This window comes from Camelus dromedarius, chromosome 14 (genome assembly GCF_036321535.1).
Source record: "Camelus dromedarius isolate mCamDro1 chromosome 14, mCamDro1.pat, whole genome shotgun sequence".
Taxonomy (NCBI): Eukaryota; Metazoa; Chordata; class Mammalia; order Artiodactyla; family Camelidae; genus Camelus; species Camelus dromedarius.
The window spans coordinates 30,099,544-30,124,379 of record NC_087449.1 but is presented as its reverse complement, the minus strand read 5'-3'; the positions used below and the strand labels follow the sequence as shown (position 1 = coordinate 30,124,379).

Genomic DNA, 24,836 nt, shown 5'->3' with positions numbered 1-24,836 from the left:
ACTCTCTGTTGGTGGTCTTGGTAATTGCACAGACGTAGTGGATTGTAAACTGGGGGACAGGGTCTCCCACCAAGGCACCCTGGGCCAGCTCCACTTCACTGTTTTTCAGAGCTGAAAACGCGACGAACATTTAATGAGGAGGCAATCTTGGGGAACCTTGTTTTCTTGGCAGTGCTCTCTCAGATAAACGGAGATGGGGGGTGGGGAGGAACTAATGAAGTCCAGATGTGGGCAAACTGAAGCCTGATCTTGAATAAACAAGTCTTGGAGGTATAAGCTCTTCTTCTTGTCTCTCCAGCAAGAAATGTGCGTGTGGTACTGAGAATGTCCCCATGGGCATCATGGACCACAGTTAAGATTTTAGGGAAACAAATAAGACACTTGTCCCTGCTCCCTAGGTCTTCTGACATCTTTTGGCCTGATGCTTCTGAGGTTCTGTCCAACATGCATGACTTCCTCTGTGATTTTCACAAACATACTGAGCACCCAAGTCCATGCCTTGCACAAGCAATATAAAATCAGATCAGACCGGTCCCTACCCTGATGCAGCTAAGGGGATAACCAGGAAATAGACAAGGAAACAGACAAGCCAGTTCAGTACAGTAACTGCAAAGAAGGACATGGGCCCAGGGATCCCTGAGTCCCTTGGAAGGTAGGGGAAGAAGCAGTCAAGGAATGCTTCCTGGAGGAGATATACACTTGGTGTTTATTTAGTGCCTACCATGTGCAAGAGGGAAAGACCTGATCTCTGCCTTGTGGGAACCTATTGTCTAGCTGGGGAGATAAGATGTGGACACAAATCACATTACAAGGCGATGTGTATTGAAGGTGCTATCTCCCTGCTTGAGATGGGGCAGCTTCTGGCAACTGAGTGACAAGAGACAACATGCAGCTTGTTGGGCTGGTGTTCAAGATGCGATCCCAGCACCTGCCCCACTCTAGGTGTTTGATAAGTAATTGTGGAAGGGACGCAGGCTTTAGAAGGCAGCAGTGGTGTCACTATTAAAAGACAAAACAAAACAAAAACCTTGCCTTAGAATCAGAGGACTCCTGGTCTGGCCCTTTTCCTATGGGAAAGCCACTTCATTTCTTGATCTCCGGTCGTCTTAGCTGTACCAGCCACCCCTCAGGGTCACTCCCAGATGTAACTAAGAGAATGTGCGCATAAAGGCCACTCTGTAAACTGCACTGCATGACAGAAATGAAAAGGATGATTCTCAACAATGACACACATGTCATTTGATCTGACCCTTAGAACAAGACTACGGAGTCAGTGAAATGTTGTCACCAATTTACAATAAAGGCAGGCATAGCTCTTTTCCAAAGAGGTCAACAGCTTGCCTGCAGGTGAAGGACAAGTCACAGAAGGGTTAAGTTCGGAATTAGTACGTGAACCTCAGTCAGATGTTGCCAACATCTGAGCCTTTTCTCCAGGTAGGAACATCACTACGGAGGTCAGAATCAACGGGCCTGCAGGGAAAGTAGCATTTTTCTGGCCAGAGGAAGAAGGGGATTCACCCATGACTCACCCATGCTTCAACTCCTAGATATTAAGAATCTGTATTAAACCCCTTTCGGAGTCTGATCAAGGCAAGCACTGAGCCCATGTTTATTTAAAAAGAATACTGAGCATTTTTTCCATATTGAAATCTTTGCCCATAATACTCCTCAGCGCACTGCAAGGCAAATTGAGAGAAGGCTAGATAGGAGATGATATTTACTGTTTCTGCTCCTAATCTCACTGCTGCTAGAGTCATTAAACCCTTACAAGGCAGGGATAGAAACCGTTGCCTTGTGGATTTGGAAGAAATTCCTATTATGCTATAATTCCAGAATCCGAGATACATCTGAAAAAGAGGTCAAAATGACGAGATTTTTCCACATCTCCTGCCATAGAAAGGTGTCTGCTTTCTCTATAACTTCTGACGCTTAGCATTTCTAAACCACACGCTAAACGCCACCGGCAGGCCCTTCCTTTGTTGTGGGGACTGTTCAGACTGGAACAGGGCATCCAGATCACTCAAGGCTTCTCTTGTTGTTTTAAACAAGTCTGACATTGGGCAGGAGGAGGCCAGGGCAGCAAGTAGCAGCATGATTAGATTTCCAGCTCTGGGTCCCCTCCGCCCTCCCTAACTGTCATTCACGCCCTCTGATCAGAAGCAGATTCTGGATGGAGTCAGTGGGGCGCTGGCCAGTCGTGATGGGAGAGTTGGGGATGTGTGGTCGTTGTTGAATTCAAGTTGTAGAGACTTTCCAGAATTGTGTATATGCATTAAGGCGAATTATTTACTTTTCCTCTGAGGTCTTGCCTTTCCCTTTTTTCACGAGTACTCTGGTACTTAATGGCAGTTAAGTGGGCAAGCCAGCCTCATTAGGAGCCCACATCTCACACAGGCTTCTCACCAAAATGCAGGGGAAGCTGGATCAGAAGATAAACATTTTCTTGCAAAAAAAAATGCATTGGAGGGAGAGTCAAGAGACCTGGGTTCTAATGAATGAGCTATAAGGGCAGATCCGGAGATGCGATGAGTCCGAAGTCCTTTCCTGGTCCTACTGTCACCTGATATAAATCTTGGCTAAGCCACTTCTTGACTCAGTTTACCCATTTGTGATACAAACAGTGGACGCAGACCAAGTGTACTGCATGGGTCAGGTCCCAGGTTGCTTCACATGCATGAGCTCCCGATTATCTCACAGGAAGATGCACTGGCTCCACGTCACGGGCGAGCCTGCGGCGGCGCGGTGAGGTTCCTCGCTACTCGTTCCACAGTGGAGGCGCTCAGGTACGAGCCACAGCTTATGTCTTCAACCGCCCCCCCCCCCCCCCAGCCCCTGCCAAACAGAGACACAAGAAAACCTTGCATCTGGGAGTGGGGAGAGGGACGCAGGGGGCGTTTCTGCGAGGGAGAAAGGTTTCACAGCACGACAGCAGCACCTGACAAGGAACAGCAATTCCTGCAACATTTGCTTGGCTGGCCTTTCCCAGAAGCACAGGGAAGCCCTATCCAAACCCATTTTGCCGACGCTGTTCGGGACCGTTGCTCTTCCTACCCCTGAGGCCACAGCACGTGACCGTTTCAAGGAAACCTGGGCGGTCAGGGAGCATTTTCATTAAAACATCAACGTGACCCGAGGAGAGAGGCCACCCACCACGAAGCTCTTCAAAGCAGATTTTTCTTAGGAACGCTAGCATCTCGTGGGGAAGAAGGGGCTGGTCTTGGCAAACAGCAGGAAAAGAGCGGCTGACCAGGAGTTTGGCTTGAGGAAGGAAGAACAGACGAGAAGCACAGACGTCCGAGGAGCTCCCTGGGCAGCCCACTGCAGCGGAGTGTGTGCCCTGAAAACGGATGGCTTTTGATTCCACAGCAATCCCCAGGAGTGACTTCAAACACCACTCTCACTTTACAGACGAAGAAAATGAGGCCTGGAGAAGCCAGTGCTTCACCTAATTCACATAGCAGAGGGGCCAGGCTTCCAAGGAGTGTCTCTCTCCACTGAGCGTGTCTGGGAGCTGCCCACCAGGCAAGCCAGCAATGATCACAAGTAAAGACAGCGAAGGTGGCAGGACATCCCTGTCCCCGTGCTATTCCTGTCTCATCTGTGCCTGGGTTAGAGTTGGCTTCTAAAACCATTCAACTAACTGAGCCTCCAAGTGTCAAAAACACCTGTTCAAACCATAGCACAAGATTCCACGTGAAATATTTCCCCTCCACTACAAAGGTTTTTTTTCCCCCCCAGGCAAAGCCATTCTTCCTGGAGAACTCAACCCCACACTGTTAATTCGGACCAAATAGTGAAAAAAACATTTTATATTTCTCAGCTTCTGAACACAAAGATCCTTAGTTCGCCTTTAAGAAACTCCTACAGTTGCCCAAAGGACTGTTTTTCTTTTAAAGGTTGGAAAGAATTCTACTAGCCTCCCTGCCCCCTCTCCCCAATTTCCAACTGTTGATTGTGTGCCTGGTTTACGATGTTATTAAAAAACAAAGAGGGGTCTCAAAGTTTACCACCAACCCCTAGAGTGGGGAAGTCAGAAGAAAAACTTCATGAAATGTGCTTCGTGTACCATCGGCAGCTTACATGTGATGCAAAGAAGGCAAGAGCAGCTAACTGCCTATCCCGCTGAGCCGTTCATTTGGATAGGACAGCCAGCCTCCAACCCGAAATCAAGTCTGCAAGATGGAAAGAGGGCTTCAGCTCGAACCCCAGGTTTTACTTGCTGTAGACTTTGAGCATATCCTTTAACCCCTCTGAGCTTCTGATTTTCCATTTGTAGCACTTAATGTGTATGTAACTTCCTTCTTGGCTTGCCAATACAAGCCAGAGATAACCTTCTAGGCTATGGCTAAAACAAAGATGACTCAAGGATCTGGAAGAGAGAATTTTTTATCTTGGTGGACACGATGCCTAGCCCTCTGCCCGCACAGCTGGGGTTCAAGGAGAAAGAAAAAACTTGGAAAACACTGGAGGTTGTGGGATGGATGGCTGTGAAAGTGTATGAACTACATGTTACAAGGCTAGATTACCCTCAATGACTCTACTTCTCCTCTGCCCTAAATGGATACATCCAAAACAGGGTGGTGACCGAAGTAGCCCACACCCTTGTTCCCATGAGGCTACCCTTGCTCAAATCAATTCTGGACCTTGTCAAGTCTATGGCACATTTTTGCACCCTCAATGAGGGCTTCTTCCTCTAAGGGAAGATCCGGAGGTAAGTCTAGACTTTACATCCGCACATGAGTAAACTGCTCAGCAATTAAGAGTTTGCCAAGCATTTCAACATTCATGATCGCTTTCACTCCTCACTGCAAAGCATTGCAGCAAGACGGTCCTCCCTGGTTTTAAAGATGTACAGCTTGTCAGAGGAGGGCCAGGTCTAGAACCGAGGTCTCTGGATTGCAAGTCTCATTTTATTTTCACTCTGACACCACAGCCACTGGATGAGAAAATTAAAATATGCTAGAGAATGCTGATGGCATTATCAACATGGAACAGCACCGCATGGAAAGAACACAGAAAACGCCTGAGCTAGCTGGGAAGCCACGTCCCCCATCCTCTGGGGCCCAGCTTCACAGCACGGTAGCTCGGAGCTCGGACTCTGGGGTAAGGGACAACGAGGTCAAATCCCAGCTCTACCACTTATTAACCAAGTGACCTTGGGAAAATTATTTTTACTCTGCAGACCTCAGTTTCCTAATTTGTAGAAGAATGATAAGAACAATATGTGGATTTTATTGGATTGTGGTGAGGACAGTCTATGTAAAGTACTTTAGAAGACTGCTTAGCATATTCTTAGAATACTTAAGTAGTATTTAGTATTTTTTTATTTTTTATTGAAGTATAGTTGATTGATATACATGTAGTATTTTTAAATACTTTTTGTAACAGCATTAACTGCATGAAACACAGTTAATAATGGTGTTAATCAAACAGAATTCTCCTTGATCTGGCAAACCTCTGCTAGCTCAGATAGTCTATGAGGTGACACGGGAGCCAGACGGGGCGGGCAGGCACTCACCGCGAGGATGGCGATGACAATCCCCACGGCGCAGAGCACGGCGTCGTTAATCGTCTCGCCGGTTTTCAGCGGATACTTGATGCTCTCGTCATTGCAGTAGAAGCCCCGGTGGTAAGGCTTGATGGTGCTTGTCTCGATGATGATGAAGGGCAAGCCCGCTGGTGGAGACGGAACCACGGCATGGACCAGGAAAAGACAAGAGCGAGGGAAAACATCAGTGCAAGGAAGCCGAGGAAGAATGGCCTACAGCAGAGACCATCCCCCACAGCAACACGCCGGTGACGGCAATGTCACCTCCTTGCATTGATAGTGATCTGCAGCCTACAGAGAGCCTTCTCTACAGGCACCCCCTCTCCCCTGCTTTACACGCTAAGAAGAGTATATCGTGATCCTCTCGTCTGGTCCAAGAGCACAGAGGGCGGCAGTGGAAGAGCCAGGTTGGGAGCTTTTCCACTGCTCAACAACAACCCGCTGAAAATCAAAGTCCAATTTGTAATGATTAGGAACACAGCCCCACATCTAATGATGTCTCATGATGCCGATGCCTCTAAGTGACATTTTTCTCTTACGTCTTAACCATTTCCCCTTCGAGAAGCTCATCCCACGACTCTAGTGCATGGAGTCCTGAAGACCTTGGAGCCAGACAACCTGAATTTGAACCCCAGATCCATTACTTCTTAGCAACGTGACGTCTGGTTCTCTCTCCATCTTCCTGAGTCTCAATTCCCCACAAAGGAGTTGTGGTGAAGACTACAGGAGGGAAAAACCCACGCAACTCCTAGCTCAGCGCTGGTGCACAGTAGCTGCTCAGTGAATGCTGCTTTCGGTGCTTTGCTCTCACTGTTCAGGGTCATTGACAAGACTGAGCAGAGCTGAGCTGGGCCCTGCTTGCTGTCTGCAGCCCTGGAGCAGAGCCCAAGGGCATCGGGGGCGCCAAGCACCCTCGCAGCTGCTGCTAGTTTATCAGCAGCCAGCTCAGATGCCATTCTCTTAAAGGTCATGGAAAATAGATCCCAACACCTGCCAGGAAAAGGCCCTCATGACCCTGAAGCCAAAAGTGAAGGCCCACAATATCTCTTGCCTGGACCCAGCATCAGCCTCCAAATTGGTCTCCTGGCCTTGCCTGCCTCTTACACATATCCACCTGTCTACTTCCTGACCACAAGCATCTCATTGCCTTGTTCTGGCCTCTTCAATATTCTCCACTGCACAAGACAAGACGCAGTCCCTAAGTGTGACCCCTGGAGTTCCCCATGACCTGAGCCCCCTGCTCCAGACCCATGACCCGCTGCCCACCTTGACACGCCCTCCAACAAAACAGCACCCAGAGCCTCCACTGTGCGCACGCTCTTCTCTTAGGCTGGAAAGGCTTCCTCCCTTACAGCCAAGGGCAATGCCAAGCCCCCGTGTCAGCTCACAAAGGTGAGTGAAAGGTGAAGAAGTACAAGGTGAGTCGCTGAATGTCAGGAGTAAGGATGACCATGAGAAGCATCTCATTAGTGATAACAGGCACCATTGGTGTGTGACCACAACGTGCAAGTTAGTTTATATTCATTTTTGTGCTGAATCTTCCAACAACCCTGGGTGGGTCATTTTAAATCATCACTTAAGCACTGCGATCGCTCATCTTCTAGTGGGGAGAACAGACTTAGAAAGAATATTTAGCTTATTCAGAGTCTCTCAGTACACCTCCATACGCCTAAATCCCAAATTTAACTGTGCAAATTGGTTTCATCCATATGTGAATTTCATTGGGGGGGGGGGGACAGATAAGCAGCTGTTTAAAAGATAAAATTCCATGTTCAAGTTTTTCAAAAAGAATTAACTTCACGTCATGTGGCTTGAAGGCCCAGACTGCCTCTTAAAAAAAAAAAAAAGTACCGTGAACTCCACAATTTTTAAATTACTTCGGTCCAGACCGGGCAGCATTAAAAATGCTCACTTTCTCAAAAAGTGTATTTATGTATCACTGTGCATACACACATGGATTTATTTGGTTTTATTCTTTGGATTTATTTGAATTCTACGGCTATTTATTTTGTGACCCCTAACTGCTTCCTGCTAGAACAACAATTTACTTTATCAAATTCATACTGGTGCTTTGAAAAGAAAGCCCAGCCACACACCACAGCATTGTGCCTGACCTTCTTAAAGTAAACACAGAGGGGCCCTGGAAGGCAATAACCATGAGCTCTTGAAACTCTGCGATGGAGAAAAGGAGGAAGGGGAGACAGCGGATAAATGTCCTGGCTGAGAAATGGCTGATATTCGTGGGCTGGGGGCTGGGAGAGAAGGCTATCACATGGGCTGGAACCATCTTCATCCCACTGCCTAAACATTTTGAAATGTGGCCAAGCTGGCTAGGAGAAGTAGCTGAGGAGCCACCAGTATGATATTAATAGTCCGTTTTTAAAGTTCCACACATTGTGATAAACACCGTGAGCTTTGCATCTGAGCCTGGCCACAGCCTCCGCGGTGCCTAGGAGCCCAGGCGTTGCTAATAAACTCAGGAAGGGAACAAACCCTCGTTCCTTAAATTCATGCTCTGCTCTGAGGCCCCTGGCTTCTATTTTTAATAGTGTTCACATGATAGGCCTGTAAAACATATGTTCCTAAGGACGATAAAACACATATAAAAGAGCTGTGGAGTCAGGCAGAACGTGGGGAATGATCTCAACTCTGCTCCCTCCTCTTCGAGCCAGTGACTTCCCATCTCCAAACCCCCTTCTCGATGGGGAGAGTGAAACCTTGCTTTGGGATGGCTGGGATGATGCCATAAATTAACTTGTTCATTCATTTATTCAACAAATATCTATTGAGTCTTAAATATGTATACTAAGCAAGGAACACAAAAATGACACCAGCCCTGCCCTCAGGAAGCTTACAATCTAATAGGGGAAGACACTGACAACGGGATAAAATCAGTCGTTTTAGCAGGAAGAAAGCGGGCAACCACACAGGGTAATGTCAGAACAGAGTCCACCACGCACTGTGGACACTCAACAAATGTCATAAAAGGAAGAAGTGAGGGAAAGTCCTCCAGAGAAGATTTGGAAAGAAAAATGTGTTCAGTTCCTCTGCACTCTTAATCTGGGAGCAATCCAAACCCTTTTCCTTCCTTCCTTGTCCAAGATTGCAAGAGGGTTTCCGGTTCCTATTATGTGAATGATGACCAAAAACAGACGAGCAGTTGGATCTGGATACATTCTGTTTATTTTCTTGAAAGGCATGGAGATGGCATTTAGAAAAGCCAATGGCCTTTTCTGTCTCCCCTACAAACTTGTGGTCTGATTGGGGAGGGTGCCAGTCAAGTCTTGACTTGGCTCCAGGCAAAGTGTAACCTCAGATTCCCTTCAATTGATGGGAAAAGCATAAACATGTCCCCTAATGGGGCAGCTGGTCCTCAAGAGACAAGAACAGCAGACCCTGCCTCTCCAGGACACAGAGAAAAGGCTGTCTTTTTCCAAGGCAGGGTCTGCATGTCCAGCATTGACACCATCTTTATTATTACCACCCACTACAGTTCCTGATCACTTCAACAAAATGCCCAGTGCTGGCCATTGGGAATCAGGGTGGGTACATCAAAGGACCTGCCCTCAAGAGGCCTATGGTGTTTGTTTCAAGGTCATGAAAACAAGTGCACTAAGATTTTTAGTGTGAGGACCTGATGACTGGACAGAGGACAGCAAGGGCACAATAGACTTCTCTCATAGGGACACTAAAGATGGCATGGATGAGAAGATTAAGCAGGAAGTCTCTGGGTTCCAGGGGCTAAACACTCTTGTGAAAACTCAGTGTAGTTGAGAGATTGTGATAGGCCGTCAACAGAACTGACGGCCCATTGCCATGATGAGAATACAGTTTTTTCTTTTATTTTTAAGCCTTTTTTTAAATTAATTTTTAATTGTTTTGTCCAATTATTTATCTATTTTCATCTTTTTTGAAGAGGGTAGGTAATTAGGTTATTTATTCAATGGAGGTACCGGGGATTGAACCCAGGACCTCAGGCATGCAAGGCAGGCGCTCTACCATTGAGCTCTACCCTCCCCCCTGAGAAGACAGTTTTAAATTTGACTACAGAGGTGGAAGAGATACACAAGGGACCGGGGATCCCCACATAAACCACGGCAGCCTGACTGACCTGCTGCCTGTGCTCTTCTCGGCACAGAGGGGGCCACCGAGTTGGAGCTGAAGTCCCAACCTTCCAGTGGCCCAAAGGCCAACAGGAGAAGCAGTCATAAAAACTAACATGTTAAGTCACCCGAAGGTTCAAAGGGATTAAAGTGACTTACCAGAGTCACTCCGCCAGGAAGCGGTGGAGCTGGACGGGGCTCAAATGATCTGACTCCTGGGTGCTTTCTAAAGTAAGTGAGTCACTTAAAACAGAGAGAAGGCAGCACCTCGGAGTATTAAGACATTAACTGAAGCTCGGCAAACCTCACGGTCTTTGAAGAGAAAAACGCTTTGTTTGGAAGTGTCAGGGCATCAGCGCTGGCTACTGTTCACTGAGTACTCTCCACCGTGTACCACACACGTGCTTCAGCTCTATTGTAATTAAGACTCGGAAGCTAACATCCTGGAATTTAAGATTTATCTATGATGAAAGGTACATTACAAGCTTTTTGCAAAGCAGAACCAAAATATGTGTGTGTGTGTATACACGTATACACGTATGCACACACACACACACACACACACACACACACACACCATCTGCTGATTCTAGACCCAGACTGAAGCATTTCTCCGTCTTTTAATCAAGGATCAATTAACTTCCTAAACCTCCAGGGACCTCTTGGGATGTGGAGGCCACAGAGGAGGCGAAATCCGAACTCACTGACAAACGCTTAATGGGCAGAAAATCAAAGCAATGAAGAAAGGCCCCTGTGTTGGGTTCAGGCCTTTGAAAGTTCTCGGGCTTTGAAAAACTAACACTTGGGCAGGTTGGGCGGTTTGGGGGTGGGGTGTAAAAAAACATGGGATAAGTTTCGTGGCCCACCCATTGATAAAGTCATGTGGGAAGTGTTACCGAAGTGACCCGGCCCCGGAGCCCTGCTCCCTGTAGTGACAGCTTCATGTCTGCCCAAAATTAAACACAGCCTCCCGCTCTTCAAGGGTTTTTTCAAAAGCCCTTGTGAGAGTAGGAAAAGGGGGGCAGAGGAATGAGGAATCTTTGCACCATCGTGTAACCCAAATCAGGGCATCAGGGAGAGGCACCTCATCACTCCTCTAAACCATGTCCTTGCAGGGCCTTTTCCAGAGCTGTCCAACCTCCCACTTCACCTGAGCTGTGGTTACCTTAAAATAAGCCCCGCCCAGGATCTGTGAGAGTAACAATTAATCTAACATCTGCAGAAAGCCCGCATACCTACGCGCAGAATAATACTGGACACGGCATCTCTGTGTAAGTATCAAGCTCACCGTAGTGGCTCAAACCGTGAGTCTGTGACAGGAGTTTAGACACCTCACCTACGGTACAGAGTTCTGCCGACTTCACGGTTTTAAGCACTTTGCCAACAAAAAATTAAGGCTTAGAAAGGTTAAGCGGCTCATCTGAAGTCAAAGCAAGCAAGCTGCACCAATGTGGACCAGATGTTAGAAACACAGATGGATGACACCAGGCTTCGGATTTCAAGGAGTTTAGAGTCTAATTAGGAATTAATGTATTCTCATCTCCACAACAGCTAGGAAAAGTTACAGCTATTATTTTCATTTGCAGCCACAGAAAACCGAAGCCAGAAGTTTTGTCACTTATCCAAGGTTCCCAAATGAGTCAACTGGTCACCAGGATTTGAACTCAGGTCTGTCTTTCCTTTGGCACACGTTTTCTTACTCTACGACCTGACCCTCCCTTTCTTTATAAATGTATTCCCTGTTCAAATATGACCAACTGGGTTTTTTTTTTTTAATCACTTAAGGCTAGAATGGTCAACCCAACTACTACTTAGAGGTTCAAAATACAAATATTTATGTTGCTTGTAAGTGACAGGGTTTCTATTTAAAGTAATTAATTGCTACTGGTCTTAGAAGTGTGCAAACTTTCTCTGGTTTACGATATTTGTCCAGATTTTTAGACTGGACACAATCCAGATGAGACAAAGCGAAGTTTACTATGAAGGCGTTTCCCACCTTTGAAAGAGGCTGCCGTGAAAAACACTTGCTGTTGGCTGATGTGAACGTGCCACATGCTGGGTCTAGCGGTTCTCTCTGACAAACGCTCAGTTCTCCAGCACTGAAAAGCTCAGGCCCTTTCTTCACAAAAAAAAAAAAAAAAAGAAGACTGTAGGAACCAAAAGCAACTACATGGTAGAAATGGAGAAACAAATGACAGGTCTAGTCTTGGCACCTGGGTCTCCCGCGCCCGAGTCCCGGGTCTTTAGTTGGACTCCACAAGCGGGTGTGGACAGTCCCTGAGTACTGGGCACTGCAAGAGCTGCTGGGGACACAGCCACAGGCACTGGCTTTGAGTTCCTCACCTTCGGAAAGTCAGGGTCTATGACGAGGAGACACCTGTCTCAGTCTAGTCATGGGTGTGAAAATGGACTTTGGGTGACCCTTCTGATTTGAAAGGGCTTAAAGTAAAAACATTTTATTCTTTAAAATAACTAATATCAGCCGCCTTAAAACCTCTAGCTCGGGCTGTTTGAGCTTTTGCAGTTGGATTTTTAAAGGGCTGCCACATCCACCAGGATCTAAAAAACAAACTGGCCAAGAGTTCAGGATTCACACCTTCCATGGAGAGAATCCCGGACTTCTCTTGCTGCCATTATGGATTTCACAAATGAGATATTTTATTCCTAGGACAACACAACTACCAGAGCCGGAAGGACTTGCGATTCCTCTGCCCCAGGTAAAACGGGGTCACTTCCCAAGACCTCCTTCCTCCCTTTTGATCCCTCTTTGAAATAAGGATGGGAGTAAATCTACATTCACTGGACACCCCTCATGTGCCAGGGGGTTTGCATATATCAACTGGTTTAACTCAAGACAATCCTCTAAATTAATTATTAGTATACACTGAGGGGCATATTAGTAAAGCACTGAGGGGCAAAGAGATTTTCATTTGCCTCGGTGTCCACTCTGCTGATGAGAGGTGCAACCGAGATATGGAATTGAATACTCTGACTCTAAAGTTCATTCAGTGGCGGGGCTAGTTAGCCTTTCTTACTAAGTACACATGAACTCTGTCTATGTGGATTATTTGCAAAGCTACAAAGCTCTGGAAAGTGTATGTTGACCTTGAACGAAGATGAAAAACCAGGCTCCTCCTTAGATGCTCAGATGGATTCGTATCGATCCACCCACTCTCCCGCCTCAGTCTCCCTTCCAGCCCAGATGTGTTCACTTGCAACACGCTGCCCGGAGCTAGGACACAGCAAGCATCACATGTGTGCAGAGGGTTCTACAGCTGGCTCCATAAATGAACACATCCAGTCTTCCTGACCACTCCGGGAAGTAATGCTTTTAACATCTTGGATTAAAGTACCTACTGGCAAACTCCGATTCATCCTTCAAGACTTACACATCTTTCTATAAAGGAGTCGCTCAGCCATGTAGCCCACTCTGGCTGAGTTACTTCTTGCCAGTTTATCCATGAGCTTCGAAGTCAGGCAGGCAGGATGTCACTTCTGTCACCTGTCACACTCTACTGTCAGGCCACGGACAAGTCACCTCACCCCTCTGAACGTCCTTTCTGCCTCCGTGCAACAGGACCACCTCCTACAGCAGTTCCCAACGTACAGAGTGGAGTGGGAGGACCAACCGAGACGGTTTATAAAATATCCAGTAGTCGCTTGGCTCCATAAATGTTAGTTCTTGCTCCTGTATACGACAGGAAGCCGTGGGAAGCTTTTAAGCAGGGATAAGATGTGATCCGAGTTCTGTCAAAAGTTCACGCCAGTAGCCACAGGCCCACCAGCCCCTTCCCAAGTGCAATCGGATCCCCCAGGAAAAGCATGCTCATAAAATCCTCTAATTCCAAGGGCTTCTTGAGATTGTGTAAACAGAAGGGGGCTTTGATAGTGGTTAGCAAGACGTGGCACCCTGACACAGAGAAGAAATATCACAGCAGGAACCCTGCCAGGCATTCTCAACGATCATAGGAGGCTGAATGGGGAGGTAAGTCTGTAATAAGGGTGAAATAAAAAAAAAAAAAAGTTACTTTTTATTTTGCCAACAGTTAAACATACGTTCGCATCAGCAGTGTGCTCCCATCCAAGCCATGCTGCCCAGGTGTACACAAAACACCAGGTTCCCGTGGCGAGAAAATAAACAACAAGGGGACTGGCAGGACATCAGAACACCTGGGAGGGCCAAGGCCAAAGTCTGAGGGAGTCAGAAGGCAAGACCGGAGCCAGATGCGGCACCAGAAATGCAGAGTGGAAGCATTACTGGGGGCCTTGCGAGAACCAAACCAGGCTGGTAGGCCCCCCACCCCAGGCCGTCGGGGCACTCCATGCTGACCCATTAAGCTCCACGGTCCTACCAAGTTCTAGGGCAAAGGTGACAAGCTGGCAGCCCGTGGCCAAATCTGGCCTGCAGAGATGTTCCTTTTGGCCCATCCAGTGTCTAAGACTTTTTAAAATTCGTAGTTAACATTGAGTAACAGGAGGTCTCAGGTAACATTCAGATTTCTGCTTGCTGAGCCACCTCCACCGCCCCGTGGCAATACAGGCAGTGGTAACTGGCCGCACCTTCCCCAGGGCACCACCCCTCCGTCCTGATGCCCTGACACCAAGGCTCCGTATCACTTCCATCCCAACTGAGCTTGCACTGTCGGTCTTCCTATATCTGGTCTACCTCAGTCATTTATGTTAACTGTCTGGCCCATGGGAACATTTGGATTTTCCATCCCTGCTCTAGAGAATATGGAAGTCCTTGGATGAATCTATCACAGAAATCACTAACACTTGACTCAACAAAATGTCCTCCCTGAGAGGGAATGGCCACATTCGATATGTGTATATATACATATGGGTATGTGCATGTGTCTATAGATCTGTCTTAATCTTAACCCAAGACCATGCCTCCTCTCTCTGTTTTCAAATCCAAAAATTGTGTCAAGTCACCACTGCAAGGCAGTTACTAACAGCTGGATTTGGCGGGCGGGGGCAGGGGGTGTAATTAGGTTTATATATTTATTCATTTAAATTTTATTTATTTTAACAGAGGTACTGGGCGTTGAACTCAGGACCTCATGCATGCTAGGCACGCACTCTACCACTGAGCTATCTGCATTTTAGATGTGAGGAAACTGCAGTTCCAGAGCTAAGTGACTTGCCAAAGGTCTCACAGTAAAAGGAACGAGGGTTGGAAGCCCAGGCTTGTTGCACTACAAAGCCTTTAGCAAGTTTACTCCATCGGGCTGGCGGTGGGGCCAGAAGGAGGCTGGCCTTACTGGCCAGTTAAACAATGTGTCCGTGTTAATAAATTACACGATCATGCTGTAGATGAAAGAACGTGGACCCATCTGATACATCTCTCCATGATACTAAGTGATCAGAGAGCTTGATTTTTTTAAGGCAATAATGATTAAAATAAAAACAAATGTGTTTGCATAAATGTATAGGAAATAATCGAAAATTCAGAAAATCTGGCTCTGTCCACATACACTCTATGACCTGTAGATTCCGCCCCATACACACACACACATACACTCCCCTATTTCTTTTTTTTAGGGGGGGGCGGTTATTTTATTTATTTTTAGCGGAGGTACCAGGATTGAACCCAGGACTTCATGCATGTCAGGCATGCACTCTACCACTCGAGCTGTACCCTCCCCATCACGTCCTCATTTCTGAATTTAATCTAATCTCTCTCATATCCCAAATCCTTTTTTCTAACACAATCCCCCAAAGCAACACAGCACCAGATATGCTCTGAAGGAGCAGGAGATTGCGCCAGGAATAGTTTATGGAGAACTTAACCAGCCTCAAGTCTCAAACATCTCTGCAGGCCAGATTTGGTCTTGGGCTGCCAGTTTGTCACCTTTGCCCTAGAACTTGGTAGGATGATCTTTACGACACTTAATCATCACAGTTCCCCAGACTTTTTGCATAGTAAAACTATCAGAAGATACTTTGTAGGGCACCACCAGGTAAACCGAGGAGGTCGCTGGTCAGTGATTCGGCTGCCACGCCCGCCCTGCCCTGCTGGCCCCAGGGCTAAGGGATCCATTGCAGCACACCCCGAACTAATCCACGTGCTGTGTGATCCTCCTGGGAATCTCTGCCCTGGAGAAAGCTCCCAGGAAGAGGAAGAGCACAGATTTCAACAAAGCAACTGGGAACTGGGTTTGAAAACCAGTTTTGCCACTTCTAATCTAAGCAATCTTCAGCAAATTGCTTAACTTTTCTGGGCCCCGGCTGTAAAAAGAAGATGCCAATAGCCCCTCTGAAGGGCTGTGAGGACGAAATACCAGACGCTGGGTATTTAACCAAGGTTAGTTCCCCGCACTCCCAGTCCCGAAAATCTACTGTTTATATGATGCCTGTCAACCGGCTTGACTGGTTTCCTCAAGAAGGCGGTGGGACTAACCTGGACAGGGCTGTGTCAGCTCAGACAAGGCCTGTCCCTCGAGCTGCACAAGACTGGGGCGGTTCCAGTGTGCGCGGCGGAGGAGACAGCCCTCGCTCCAGGAGAACGCACTCCCCGTTCCCAGCCCTGTCAATGTTCTTTTGTAAAACACAGAAACCTTCTTCAAATCTGACAGCTGCCACATGCACAAATAATTCAGGGATGTAATTTTGTAACTGAATACAAGCCCTGAACGCTGAAAAGTTTGAAGTCCAAAATAATCCCTTTGACCTTCTGCCTAAACACTCACTAATCACTTTTTAATTTGTAGTTTATTTCCTCTCTCTGTACTGTCCTTATAGGCTATATTTTCATTTCAGACGTGTCCAGGGAATGTATGGCATTGCAGAACACCTAATTAAAGTGCAAGTCAAACTTCTCCCCCAGACATCTGAGGCTTGGTGCGTGCCCCACTGAGTGCTCCAAATTGTCCTGGGTGGCAAGAAAGTGAAGGAGAAAGAGGCTGCTTTGAAAGGAGGAAACTCCTCACTGAGAGAATTATGAGCTACAGAAATTAAGCTACAGTAAGAAGTGGCCCCCAGCTTTTAAAAATGCATACTCCAGGGACAACCACCCGTGAAGCCACATGACAGAACTTCCACGGAGGCATGTCTAAAACGTTCAGGGAGCACAGAGGACGCCCTCTAGCATGTGACTTGGCAGCCAATAGGCAGGCAAGACCGGTTTATTGACTAGCCCCGCAAATGCATTTCAAAGATTCCTTCTTGTCATTTGAATGCCAATGATGTATTTAAGGCAATACCATATATATGTATATATGTATTTACATGCAATATGTTGTATATGTGCAGCCAAATTGTAACAATTGTGTAATAGAACTGAAAAAAACAAAAACAAAACAAAACAAAACCCCACCAGACCTAGAAAGTCTCCCTGTCCTCCTCCAAAAACACTGCTTCTGTGTTCCAGTCTCCTCCCCTCCCCATCCTTTACCCCTGTGGAAAAATGAGAGAAGACCTCTGAGGGAGCCTATCTAATTCCTAAAACCCAGATGCTGAAAAGATGAGAAAAAGGAAAAACTGAGAGTTAAAAATGTTATTCGATCCAGAAGAAATTTCTGCCTTGGGGGGAAAAAGGTTTCTAACTCAATCATCACTAAGATCACTGGAAATTGTAGAAAGTTGAAGCCAGCTAGATACATCGGGGTCAGTCTACTTTGTGTCTCTTCCAGCAAATCAGCCAACCTTTCACCTCTTGAGCAAGGAAGAGTCTCAAGGAGTCTGAGCTGCGTCAGCTCAGCCAGTATCCTGGAGGGGAAATGACTTCCACACTAGTTTTTGATTCAGTGAAGAAATGCCTGATCTTAACAAGATAACACAAGTGAGTTTGGGAGTTTACTTAAAGCCTCTCTTGCCACAATGACCTTAAAAACAAATACTAACCAACGAGAACTGATAAGAAAAACGTGTATTCATCAGCATTAATTCTGTTGCTAACAAACTCCATCATCGCACCTCTGCTCTCTTGGACTCTATTTCTTCATGTGCAAAATGAAAGAGGTGGTCCTACTATGTGTCTTAGGGGAATCTTCCTAAGTTTAGGGCTGTTCACCTTTATCCCAGGAGTACAGGGCATTTTATAAACAAACTGAAGGCTTCGTCCCCACAGCATCCTTACAGAGCAGGTGGGCCTCACCACCTGCCCACTATCCCAGCTGGGGTAACTGGGGAGCTACTTTAAGTTTGTGAAGGTGATCTGGCCAAGCAGAGCCCTCTGGAGTTCAAAGATGCTCATTTATAAAGAACAGCTCCAGAGAACATCCCCCAAATCTACAGACCTTCGGATACAAACTGAATTCGTGACTAGCAGCACTTGGCTTGGTCAAAGGAGGGATCAGCAACCCTGCAGTGTGGGCTGGAGACAGGTGGGAACTGGCATCAGTTACTGCTGCCAACTGGATACTCTTCTGGCCATTTTCAAGCTGGATCTTATTTCTTCCTTCCAACAATCCTTTCCAGGTAAGCAGTACCGGGTCGATTCTGCACAGACTGGAACTGAGGATGAGCAGTCAGGTCACAGAGCCACTGAGCAGGAACGCCACCAGGTCCGGCTGGCTTCGCATGCCCGCACGCCCGGGGCAGTCATCGCACTTTCTGTGTTTGGGTGCCTTTGATTGGACCTCAGAAGGGGGCCCTCCTTAGAAGTCGTTGTGCTCTGGGCCCACCCACCCTCTGGGGCCCCAGCAGCCCCGCCCCTTCCCCACCAGGATGGGGAAACAAAAGGGAGGCATTCAGAAGCACGTGGGAGAGCCGGCGGTAGTGAAGAACTCCTAGGTGGCTTGCTATAGGAACCCTATTGTTCCAGAGGGAAGCTCTTTTGCCAAAACTCTCCAGGAAGCCACGGCTCCGTGATGCCTTTTTCAGCTGTTGAGAGAAAAGGGTGGCTCCTGGGATGTTTCTTCAATGGTTCTGGAAGCCAGGCCCTTAATCCTTGCAAAGCAGCAAGGAGCCAGCTTCTCTCAAAGGGACAGAATGTCTAGAGTCCTTCTTCCAAATAAAAACATAAAAACCGCTCAACGTCTCCTTTACAACCTCTCAAGCAGTATGAATCGGGAAGGGGGGGAGTATAGGGTATTGAAGCCCAAGGTGGAGGGGGGCGGTTCAGGCCTTCTCTCCCCATGACCCTGCTCACCTGACCTCTCAATTGCAGTAAATGACAAAGCCCCCACTGTTCTCTCTGCCCATCCTCCCCCAGAACCCTCCTGTCACCCCCCCACCCCCCATCCCACCCCACACACACATACACTTTTTTTAAAGGGCGAAATGCCAAATAACATTATTCCCCTTCACCATGGTATTGCTATGAGAGCTGCCTGGTATGTTTGCCTGAAAAATGGAAGGTTTTCATGGAAATCTCAGCCTCCATGACAGCTCTCCCTTTGTGGAAGTGGACTTGGAGGAAAAAACTGGAAGGACCCTAATTGAGCAGACAAGAGCAGAAAGCAAGGCCCCTGGAGCTGCTCAGAGTTCCCCAGGAATACCTGACTGCACCTTTGGCAGCCAGTAATGGGCCTTGGAGCTCCCGCAAAGCCACCCTCTGCAGCCCCTCTCTGTCCCTCCACACAATGTGGCTCTCTGTAGTGGCAGCCTCACCGCAGGGCAGGGACCCTATTATATAATCTGAGGGGGAAGGGAGCACTCATAGTGCAGACATTATCCAGGGATGCCAACAGGTAGGCCCGCGATTGATGGAGTCGCACAAAATTCTTCCACTGCTAGTATTAATCAACTGAGCACCGAGAAAATAAAAATGGGTCTTCCAGCTCCGGTTTGGTTTGGTGGAAGTTTGGAATGAGGAGAGCCAGGAACGATTCCCTCCCCTCTCTGCCAGGTGTGGCGGTGCAACCCTGAACCGGCGAGTTCTCAGGACCTCCACATCCTCGTCGGGCAAAACAGGTCATGGTGTTTGGAAGGGCTGCTGTGAGCATTCCCTGAGACGGCGTGTCATACAGCCGGGCCCCAGCAGATGCACCCTAACGTTCCTTCTTCCCCCTCCACCACCCCCCCACAAGCGCACGAAGGGGAGGGGGGCAGATTCCTGAGAATACGACAGGATCCGTGAGAAAGCATCTTTCCTATCACGCTCCAAGGACCGCCAAGAGCAGGGCTGTGTATGTGGGCTCCTGCCTGTCCATCAAGATGACAGAATGGGTCTCGGGGAATTCATTATTCAACAGACTCGCCCTTCACATATCCCATCCAAAGGAACGGTCCGATGCCTTTTCGTACACTGGCTATACAAAATACTGAAAGACCAGTGCACTTCAAAAGCCTCACAAAAACCCAGGACTGGGTTTGGCAGGAGTTCCTCAGCCACTGGGTTTTTCTGTGTGTGGTTTATAATAACATGCAAACCTGATGCCAAGTCCTCATCTATTAAGGGACTGCCAATTAGCAGGAGGCTTAGAGCTGCATGTTTGAGAACTGGGGAGCAGGTCTAATTAGGCTTGCAAATCATTTCTGTCCATCGCTCCTCTCAGGCTGACCCAGGGTACACTGGCCAACTGCTCTGCAGATACTCTTTCCGTGTTCCTCTGCACACAGCTCTTTGTGGGTGTGTTTGTTTTAAGGTTCTAGGCCCGACGGCTAGTGCTTATTTTCATGTCTGTCTTTAAGGGTGAAATGGGGGATTTGAACAAGGTTGTCCCCTGGACAGTGACTCTCAGATTTGGCCAAGCATCAAAATCATCAGGGGCACTTATTAAAAAACACATTCCAGACAGTGCCCAGCTCTACCCAATAACTCAATCAGAATTTCCGGGGCAAGGGCTTGAGAATCTTCATTCACAATAAGACCTTGAGATGGTTCTGTCCCAAGGTGAGCTGGGAATCACGACGCTGAAAAGTCAAAACAATTTCATGTTTAAATTCAAGGGCTTTTAAAATGCAGTTTTTCACGCATGCACTAAATAAGTGAGATGTTAGGCCATATCAAATATCAAATGATTACTGCGTGCCTGTCACGCGCTGGGGATGGGAAATGCTGAGATTAGGAAAACGGATCCCAGCCCTCACAGAGCTCCCTGCCTAGGGGGCCAGTGACATCCCAATAGAAAAACCCGTCTTTCCTACACAGGGATCCTGGGAGAATCCACACCTGCAATTCTCCCCTCACTTTCTCTTCTGCCACGTGGTGAAGTGAGCTTTCCAAGAGCTTTGCCAGGGTGGCTCTGAAAAAGAAACAGAATGATTTCAGACATCAAATGTCAGAGGCCTATCTTAGAATGGGAGAAAAGAAGTCTGAGAAACATATGGTTTCAAGATTCAGAAGAAAATCCATGCCTTACAACTGCCTGGTCTGAAGATAGAAACAGAGCGGGAAGTAAAATCCGGAGGCCTCTGTGCAGCAGAAGCAGCCTAGGGCTGGGTCTTGGAGCCCAAGGCTGATTCTTCACCGACTTCAGAAAGTCACTTTTCCTCACCGAGATTCCTTATCTGCTAAAGAGGGGAGGCTGCACTATTCAGTCATGTCCCAAAGCATATCTGGCATAAACTGCTTTCCCTGGAGCCTTCATCAAAGTTCACTTTTGAGTTTCAACAGGGAAGTGTACAACCTAGAAGAACTGAAGTTCTCCAGAGCCCTCTCTAAGGAAAGTTAGCCTAAATGATCTCTAACCAGCTCCAAAATTATGTTTTGAGCATAGGGCTTTCAAGTAAGACTGATTTCCTAGCTAGCAGGGACGGTGTTTTTTATTTATCCCCGACACAGTGCTAGATACACAGCAGAGACTCAAATAAAGGAACACATCTGGAGTACACCAGTTTGGCCAGTCTGCTTTTGAGAAAGATCACCCTGGCGGCCATGGGGAAGAGGGACCAGAGCACGGGGACTTTACATCTAAAGCTCCCTGCTCACTGACCAAGCACCTTCCAAAGGAAAAACCTGCATTTTCTAGACACATCCCCATCAACCCTAAATGAGATGTATTAAAACCTGTCACAGCCTTGATGCCAAGCTAGGTCCTGGACAGTGCAACTCAATAGACACTACCTGCTCTCCAGGAGTGGCTGGGGCTGTTCCCTCTTTGCTTCAAACCTCTCTACGAAACTCACTGCTCATCTATTCAGATTCTCAGGTTATCTTAACACATAGGAGCAGACCTAGGTGTAGACAAAGTAGGTGGCTAAAGGGGACAGGTAACCCATCTGTTGGCAACTGAAACACATGGCAGCGAGTAGCATGGTGGAGCTCCATGTGTGTGGAGTTTGGAGTCAGACACACCTGGGTCCTGTCTCCACCTTAAACAAGTCAGTTACCCTCCCACAAGGATGTGACATGAAAAAAGTGCCATGTGCAAAGATGCTTCATATAATGCCTGGCACACAGAAACGCTCAGTCAGTGTTCCTGGCATCATGAATATGGGATGGTGTGCCTTCTCTAAGAAGGTGAGAAACAAGCATTATCTTGGCCCATAAAGAAATCCATTTCTTTACGGGGGTACAGCTCAGTAGTAGAGCACATGCTTGGCATGCACGAGGTCCTGGATTCAATCACCAGTGCTTCTGTAAAGGGGATGGGGGGGGAGGAAATAAAATTAAAGATTTTTTTTAATTATTTAAAAAAAAAGAAACCCACTATGTATGTCATATACAGTTACTGAATATGTTGTATGAAAGTCCCTGTGGTAGTCTTCGGTTTTTTTATGAGGTGGGAGCGGGTGTTGGACAACACGGATTATTAGAAAAAAGCACAAGTTTTGCAGTCAACCAGATTTGCTTCTGAAGCTCAGATCTGCCTCTTTTTCTCCCGTGACACTGAGCAAGCTGCGAGCCTCTCCAGGCCCTCTGCAAAGTGGGGCCAGTGGGGCCAACCTTGCAGGGTTACTGGGAGGTTTAGGGGTACAGTACCACATACAGGGTGCGTTCAATTCACGGAGCACTTGTTACCGTTCACAGTCGTCCCCATGAAATGCATGAGGATGAAGAAGGATGACTAGGGAGCCCTCTGCCCCACGTGGGAGTTCCTCCTTCCCTCGAGAGCATCAGTATGTGCAGATTTCTGTAAAACACCGATGTCTGTCCAATGTTTGATTATTTCCAGCGAAAGGAAAATGACGGTGCTTTCTCAGCACCGCGTGCTGGTTTGAATGGAATGTCCCTTGGATCTTCCTTGGTTCACGCCACACTATGGAGGCTATGTGTTTACTTTCTCTTCATTCACTTTTGTCCAATAAACATTATGCACCTACAGTGAACAAAGCATTGATGTAAGAGCAACTGGGGATATGCATTGATCACAGGTGAAATCACTTTTTTTTTAATTCATGTGAGGAAATCAAGAAGAGGAGTGATTTGCCCCAGTGTACTCAGTGACAAAGGGACACAGGTACACACCGTGCCACTGCACCAGGGGTGGGCTGGCTACAATAGCTGGTCATTGTGATAATGGTACTAGCCTTCCCCGGGGCCTGGTGGTGTGTATGTATATGGGGTGGGTGTGTGTGTGTGTGTGTGTGTGTGAGTGTGTGTGTGTAGCTTGCCACAGTCACTAATACAGGAGAAAGAAAATGAAAAACTAAAAAGAATCTACAAAAGACAGAGAAACAAAATAAAAATTGGTGACCAATATCCAATACCGATTGGTCTTGCGATAAAGTGTGGTTCAATTGCCAGGGAATGACTGGAACGCCATAAAGCCTACCGGTCACTGTATTTCCTGGCACTTTCAGTTAAGAATGGAATAGTCTGTGCGACAGGGTAAGCAAACGTTTAGAGCGGTAAGAAGTTTTAACTAAGCATAGTGTGTTGTGCTTAACTTTGTTTTTAAATAACATGATTTATACAGGTTTCAACTGGTAAAACTCAGTTAAATTTAGCAGTTAATAATTATCGGTGTCTCAAACTAATTAAGCTCATATCAAGGAAGAACTTTTTTTTCCCCTTTGTTCATGGTATTTACAGTTCATGGGGAGAAAACAGGATGTGATGGTAAGGTACCATTTCAGAGTCACTTAGGCCTACATTCAAATCTCCAGCTGCTTGGCTTGGGCCTCAATTTCCTCATATATAAATGGACAGTGTTATGGACTGAATGGTGCCCTCAGATTCCTATGTTGGAGTTCTAATTCCCAGGAGCCCCAAGTGGGACCTTATTTGCAGATGGGGTCTTTACAGAGGTAATCAACTTACCATGAGGACATTGGGGTGGGTTCTAATGCAATATGGCTGCTGACCTGATGAAAAAGGGAGACTTAGACAGAGACAGGGTGCACGAGGGGAAAGCCCGTGTGAACGTGAAGACGGCCCTCCACAAGCCAAGGAGCTCTCTGTGCACTTGGATGGCTAGGAGGAAGCATCCTGCACCACCTTGATTCCAGACGTCCACCTCCATAGCTGTGAGACAGTAAATTTCTGCGGTTTAAGCCGTCCGGTTTGCGGTGCTGTCATAGCCATCCAAGTGCACAGCAAGCAGGAGTACCTACCCTAGAGAGTTCTGATCAGGGGGAGCAGACTGAAGGGAAGAGGAAGGGAGTGAGAGAGAAGTCTATGCGTGAAGAAAGGGTGATGCTACCTCTGAATGACTGCAAAGGGTCATTTGGTAAAGCAAAGGTGAAATAACTTGGATTATGGTGACTATTGGCAACATAGAAAATCCTACATATACACACTGAAATAAGTGAAAGAAAATCAAATAAAAATGACTAAAAGGAAATATGCCCAATGGCATATTTGTGTGTTAGGTGGTGGATTATGGGTGATGTTCCCTCTTTTCACCAAATTTTGGGTTAGGTAGTTTAAAATATCAATGAAAAACAATTTGCCTTTGAGAAAATAAAGTCTTAAAAAGTATGCTAGTGTCAAAAATGTCTTGGGTAAAGAAGTAATAAAAGAAGGTCCTCGTCTCAGATTTCACTGTTGGGACTTCACATAAGCCCTTCCTTATTCTCTATAACTCTCCAAATACACATGGGAATGCAGCATTTTCCCCAGATTTTAACCTATCATACAAATATTAGAATCCAAAGAGGAAGAGAAAACCTACATGCGTGACCCTGGTATCTATAAACACATCAGAAACTTTCTAAAATGTTGCTCAGTAAACCAGTCAGCCATTGTAACTTCTCTGATTAAATCCAATCATGAAAACCACCACTTGCCATGGGAATCAAGATGGCGGAAAGCCATCGCATGACAGCATCTGACTAATATTAGGGTAACCTAGATACAGATTCAAGGCTTGGGCACCTCTGAATTCGAATATGTTTGCATTTGTCACTCAAGC

General features: G+C 46.9%; 1 protein-coding gene across 1 annotated transcript in view; it reads right to left on the bottom strand.

The window, feature by feature from the left end:
* PLPP3 (phospholipid phosphatase 3) overlaps positions 1-24,836 on the bottom strand; it is an 82,818-nt gene that overhangs the window by 34,307 nt on the left and 23,675 nt on the right. The window contains exon 2 of the mRNA XM_031465203.2: positions 5,519-5,676. Coding sequence (XP_031321063.1) covers positions 5,519-5,676 — 158 coding nt within the window. The remainder of the gene's footprint in view (positions 1-5,518; positions 5,677-24,836) is intronic.